This window comes from Oncorhynchus keta, chromosome 26, assembly GCF_023373465.1.
Source record: "Oncorhynchus keta strain PuntledgeMale-10-30-2019 chromosome 26, Oket_V2, whole genome shotgun sequence".
Lineage (NCBI taxonomy): Eukaryota > Metazoa > Chordata > Actinopteri > Salmoniformes > Salmonidae > Oncorhynchus > Oncorhynchus keta.
The window spans coordinates 21,728,975-21,735,482 of NC_068446.1; the positions used below are offsets into that span (position 1 = coordinate 21,728,975).

Consider the following 6,508-nt stretch of genomic DNA (forward strand, 5'->3'; position numbering starts at 1 on the left):
GTCTGAATTTAGCTGTGCCCTTGAGAGGAGTGTGTGTGTGTGTGTGTGTGTGTGTGTGTGTGTGTGTGTGTGTGTGTGTGTGTGTGTGTGTGTGTGTGTGTGTGTGTGTGTGTGTGTGTGTGTGTGTGTGTGTGTGTGTGTGTGTGTGTGTGTGTGTGTGTGTGCGTGTGCGTGCGTGTGCGTGCGTGTGTGCGCGTCGGTGTGGATGCATTTCAGTAGGCAGGGACAAGGAGTGTGATTACAAATTAACCCCCCCCACACTATAAAAAATAATGCTGATATCCTCCTAATGCTCCACGCCCACATATAGACCCACACACTGATGCTCTCATCAACTTCACTGGAAATAACCCATCTGACTAAACTCAACTCCATGGTGGAGGAAGCTTCTGTTGAGACCAGGCTTTGTGGAATTCAGCTCTGACTACATCAATTTGCCCAAGGTCAATACTTCAAAAAATAACAAATATGGAACGCTTACCTTGTACCTATGTTTGCCCTCTGTAGATGCGTGCCTTTTTTTGTTTGCTGAGATCCATATTTTTTAATAAACCGTTAATCAAACACAACCACCGACTGTTTCCTTGTTGAGATTCAATTGGCATGTGCTCAGTTTGCCCCTTCTTAGAGCAACAGCAAGGAGCAAAGAGGCGCTGGTTGTATTTGATTTACGTTTATTGAGCAAACATGGAAAGGCATGCAACTACAGAGGACAAACATACTGTAGGTACAAGCTGAATTCCTGTATTCAACAAAGCCTGGTCTCTGCTCAACTCCGTTGGTGGAGTTGACCAGGAACTTCCTTCACCATGGAGTTGAGTTTAGTCAGCTAGAAATAATCTGGCGAACAAACACACAAACACTACTCTCGTGTGTGCGCTCTGTACTAATAGTTTGAGGTGGACAGAAGGCAGAGAGTGGAGGGTCAGGGTTAGTCTAGACCTATGAATCACTTGTTCCCCCTGGTGAAAGAGATGCAGTCTGATGGTTCTGCCCCAGTTACAGTAGCTTTAACTAGGCTGGTCTCAGGGGTGAAAGTAAGGTGGTGTGGCCCGGTACGACATCAAGGCAAAATAAATAGTGTAGGTACGCCGTACCGGTAAAGCATAAGCCTGTCACAATACTTCAAACAAAATGTCATGAAAACTCTCGGCTACGACACCATTATTTATCAATACCGTATATCAGAGGCATAAAAAAATTAGCGAATGCACTTGAAAACGGGTGGTGTAGCCTACGCTCCAAAATGCGATGTGGAACGTGCACGGGGAGCCGAGTGAAGGAGCCCTTTGAAGTGACCGTTTGATAATCAGATGAAAACATCATGACTGGTTGTGTTTATGCCACAATAAAAGGTGACACATTTTAAAAGCTAAATGACAAATCTTTACGAGTAGGCCCACAGAGGTCCTATTGAATTAATAGGGGTTCTATATGTAATTCTATGATTAGGCCCAAAACATTTAAAAAATAGGAGGCTCATTAAGTTCTACTTTCTACTTTCACCCCTGGCTGGACGAGAGTATGAACCTAACCTATTGTAGATCTAAATACTATGTGTTTATCTGTGCGTCCTTCCCCATAATTATTATTTGAATTCATAGTGCTTTTCTCAAACAAGCGCATAGCATTGAATGGAGGGTAACTCACTCTTATTATTGCATCACCAGAGAAACCAAACTAGCAGTGTGTGTGTGAGTGTGAGTGTGTGTGTGTGTAACAGTAGGGGGCTTATTGCTCTTAATAGTTCAGAAGTCACTCTGTAGACCTGAAGTGGAAGGCTTATCCCCCCTTGTTGCTCTCTCGCACTCGCCCAGACACACTTACACAAAGTTACACACGCACGCACAAACACACACACACACACACACACACACACACACACACACACACACACACACACACACACACACACACACACACACACACACACACACACACACACACACACACACAGTATAATGTCTGTCCTGTTCTCTTCCACTTAGAGACACCCAGTCAGAACAGGACTGTCACTCTACAGAGTCCAAGGTCCCAGTGTCCTTTATTCTCATCTCTCCATCCCTCTTCTTTCCTCCTTCTTTTCTTCAGTGTCCTTCCATCACTCCATTGCTCCTTGTAATGTATCCTCTCTGCTTTCTCTTCTGCCTTTTTTTATTTTATTCTCTTCCAGCTGCTCACATCCCGCACTCACACCTGCATGCCAGCCTTATTCAGATCCCCGTTCCCCTGATGCCCTCCCCCCATCATCCCTCCGCCCATATGTCTCTCCTCCTCATCATCACTGTCCATGTCTTCCCCCTTCCTCTTGTTGTATCTCTCGTACAGCACCATGAGGACACCCATCACCCATGCCGACACGGTGCCAGCACTGAAGATGACAAAGCCAATAGCGATAAAGAACAGATAGTCCCAGTAACCCAGGCCCTGGTGGCAGTCTGCCCTCAGCTGCATGCCCACCTCAGCCAGCCGCTGCCCAGACACTTCCGGAGGCCCCTGGCACACTGTCTGACCCTCATCTGGAGAAAGGGAGAGAAAACAGACATGGTAAGGGGGGTAAAGAAATGGAGCGATGGGGGAGCAAGAGAAGAGCATTAAGGCAGTAGGAGACAGGGATGGGGAGAGAAAGAGTTGAGAGGAGGGAAGAATGGAGGAGAGGGAAAGGTGAAGGAAAGAAAGAGTGAAGGTGATGTAGAAGAGAGGGAGCGGGGGTGAGGGGGAAAATAATTCAAGGGAGAGAAATTACCATGATGCAGCTCACACACACACACACACACACCCACACACACATAAAAAGCTGTGATAACCTTGGTGATAAATGATCCGTAAAAACACGATAGATTTCCTCAGGGTAATGCAGATCTGGGACACGTCTAGGCACAGACTCATTAGAATGCTTAACACACACACAGACAGACACACACACACACACACACACACACACACACACACACACACACACACACACACACACACACACACACACACACACACACACACACACACACACACACACACACACACACACACACACACACACACACACACACACTGGGATGAGCATTTAAATAGCCTTCATAGAAACACACACAAGGTATCTCCAAGGAGAGATAGTGTTTTGCTGCAAACTTTGACTCAATCATTCACTTTGTGATTACAAAAACACCATTGTTGGCAATACAATGTTACAGGTTTGAAGGCTTTAAAAAACTATGATTCAACTAATTTAATAGAGATAAATATATGCAACATGAAAAGATTTCGATACGGAGACACCACAGATCTGGTCCCTGGGGGTCATACCAGCAATCTTACAAAATGCCGTTGACCCCAATTAGGCTCGATGCTATACTGCATGTTATAGTTTAGAGAACCTTGTGTACATGTCCCAACGTTTTTGTAACATGCCTGGTTGGTTGGTAGACCACACAAGTGTCCAACTCTGATGGTTTTTGTGATTTCCTTTCAATTTGGGTCCAATTCTACTAAGCTCTATGGAATTGTTTTAAGGTCATACCAAGGATCATTTTGCTATAGAAAAATTATTTTGATGAAACATTTTTATTTGGTCTCACTTCTATTGGCCCAAACAAACGCATTGAATAACAGATTCACGACATGGAACAACAAATAATCTAAAGGAAGTTTGTTCTGAAGAGATTTAAGGAAACATTTATTTATTTATTTTATTACATGTATTTAACCCCTTATTGTTGTCACTAAACAGTCTCCATATATACTGTACTTCCATGTATTTTCTCAACTGGTACCAAGGGACCTTCAGCAAAACAACCCACATCTACATGTTTGTGAGAGTCTCACCTTTCCACAATAGTCATAATAGTCAATCTTTCGGAAGCTACAGACAATTTTGCGAGAAGACCGATTTTCGGGATGTCTCATGGTCTGATAAACACCATTCTAGTTCTGTCACCTTTCATCGCAGATGCGGAAGAGTGACATCGGCACATCCAATCAAATAAAAAAAATATCTCTAGCTTAAACATTTGGATTTTTATGGGGATTTTTTATTATGCTACTCCACTGTCTCTGTCAGTCAATCCATTACAGCCAATGATGTGTGAGGAGTGCGGAGACCCATACAGACTGATCTGGGTCACTTCTGTCTCACAACATAGAGAGAAAGAAAGAAACAAGGGAAGAGTTCTTTCTTCACATATGATTTCCTTTCATCTCTCTCTCGCTCTCTCTTTCTCTCGCTCAATCCCCCACTCCTCCCTCCATCTCTCCTCCCTCCGTCATCCATTTATCATGCTTAATTGCACTGAGTTGTCCTTTCCAAAACATAAGATAGAGAACTTTTCAAAAGGCCTCGTTTCTCTTTCCTGGACAAATAAAGGTGTGTGTGTGTGTGTGTGTGTGTGTGTGTGTGCACATGTGTGTGTCTGGCTGTGAACAGGGTACTGAAGTTTCATACGGTTAACACCCGCAATAACATCTAAACATCTAAACATGTGCATGTGACAAATAACATTTGATTTGATTTTTGATTTTTGATTTAATTAAACTGCACTCATCTTCAAATAATACCAGACTTCTAAAGGAGAGGAGGAATGATGGAGAGAGAGGGTTCAGATGTTGGGATAGTATGGGAGAGCTCCAGAGAAGGAGGGAAATACCGCAGGAGAGACAAATAACGCAGGAGAGACAAATACCGCAGGAGAGACAAATACCGCAGGAGACAAATACCGCAGGAGACAAATACCGCAGGAGAATCAAATACTGCAGGAGAGTCAAATACCGCAGGAGACAAATACCGCAGGAGACAAATACCGCAGGAGAGACAAATACCGCAGGAGACAAATACCGCAGGAGAGTCAAATACCGCAGGAGACAAATACCGCAGGAGAGACAAATACCGCAGGAGAATCAAATACCGCAGGAGAGTCAAATACCGCAGGAGACAAATACCGCAGGAGACAAATACCGCAGGAGAGACAAATACCGCAGGAGACAAATACCGCAGGAGACAAATACCGCAGGAGACAAATACCGCAGGAGAGACAAATACCGCAGGAGAGACAAATACCGCAGGAGAGTCAAATACCGCAGGAGAGACAAATACCGCAGGAGAGACAAATACCGCAGGAGACAAATACCGCAGGAGACAAATACCGCAGGAGAGACAAATACCGCAGGAGAGACAAATACCGCAGGAGACAAATACCGCAGGAGACAAATACCGCAGGAAAGACAAATACCGCAGGAGACAAATACCGCAGGAGAGACAAATACCACAGGAGAGACAAATACCGCAGGAGAGACAAATACCGCAGCAGAGACAAATACCGCAGGAGAGACAAATACCGCAGGAGACAAATACCGCAGGAGACAAATACCGCAGGAGAGACAAATACCGCAGGAGACAAATACCCGCAGGAGAGACAAATACCGCAGGAGACAAATACCGCAGCAGAGACTAACTGCGGAGTTCACCACCATTACATAAAAAACAATGTAATCAGATACAGAGATATCCTATTTAATTATATTTGTAATTCCACACTCTTAGAAAAAATGTTGCTATCTAGAACCGAAACGGGTTCTTTGGCTGTCCCTATAGGTGAACCCTTTGAAGGACCCTTGTTAGTTCCAGGTAGAACTATTTTGGTTCCAAGTAGAACCATTTGGGTTCCATGTAGAACCCTTTCCACAGAGGGGTGGCTGGTACCGTATATATATATATTTTTTTTGCATTAGCAGCAGTGTTTATTAGTAACTCACAGTCATACACTCTTAGACAAAAGGGTTCCAAAATGGTTCTTTGGCTGTCCCCATAGGAGAACCATTGTTGGTTCCAGGTAGAACTCTTTCGGGTTCCAAATATAATCATCTGTGTAAAGGGTTCTTCATGGATCTTCTACCCAGAACCAAAAGGTCTTCTACTTGGAACCAAAAAGGGTTCTTCAAAGGGTTATCCTATGGGGACAGCGGAAGAACCATTTTGGAACCATTTTTTCTAAGAGTGTATGACTGTGAGTTACTAATATAGATAGCACCTTTTTTTCTAAGAGTGTAGACTAAATTGTACACCAAATCTACATTCTTAATCTATACAATTGTGTGTGTAAGCCTATGCGTTTGTCTGCGTTTGTCTGCGTTTGTCTGCGTGTGTGTGTGTGTGTGTGTGTGTGTGTGTGTGTGTGTGTGTGTGTGTGTGTGTGTGTGTGTGTGTGTGTGTGTGTGTGTGTGTGTGTGTGTGTGTGTGTGTGTGTGTGTGTGTGTGTGTGTGTGTGTGTGTGTGTGTGTGTGTGTGTGTGTGTGTGTGTTTGTTTATGTGCGCCTGAGCGTGTGTATTTGTTTGTGTGTCCAGGGAGCAGGTCAGTAAATAGTAGAAGAAATAAGAGCAGCACTGATCTTTGTTTTCTATTCCCCTGGGTTGTTACCTTGCTGCTGACCTCCATCTGACGGTGGTTCATCTGTTCAGTGCAACAGACAGTGTGTTTGTGTTAAAGTGGTAATGATGTTACATTGTTTGAATTCAGGA

The 6,508-nt window shown here is 44.0% G+C and overlaps 1 protein-coding gene across 1 annotated transcript in view; it reads right to left on the reverse strand.

Moving 5' to 3' along the window:
* Positions 1–2,190: 2,190 nt before the first annotated feature.
* LOC118358662 (leucine-rich repeat-containing protein 52-like) overlaps positions 2,191–6,508 on the reverse strand; it is a 24,864-nt gene continuing 20,546 nt past the window's right edge. The window contains exon 2 of the mRNA XM_035736605.2: positions 2,191–2,519. Coding sequence (XP_035592498.1) covers positions 2,191–2,519 — 329 coding nt within the window. The remainder of the gene's footprint in view (positions 2,520–6,508) is intronic.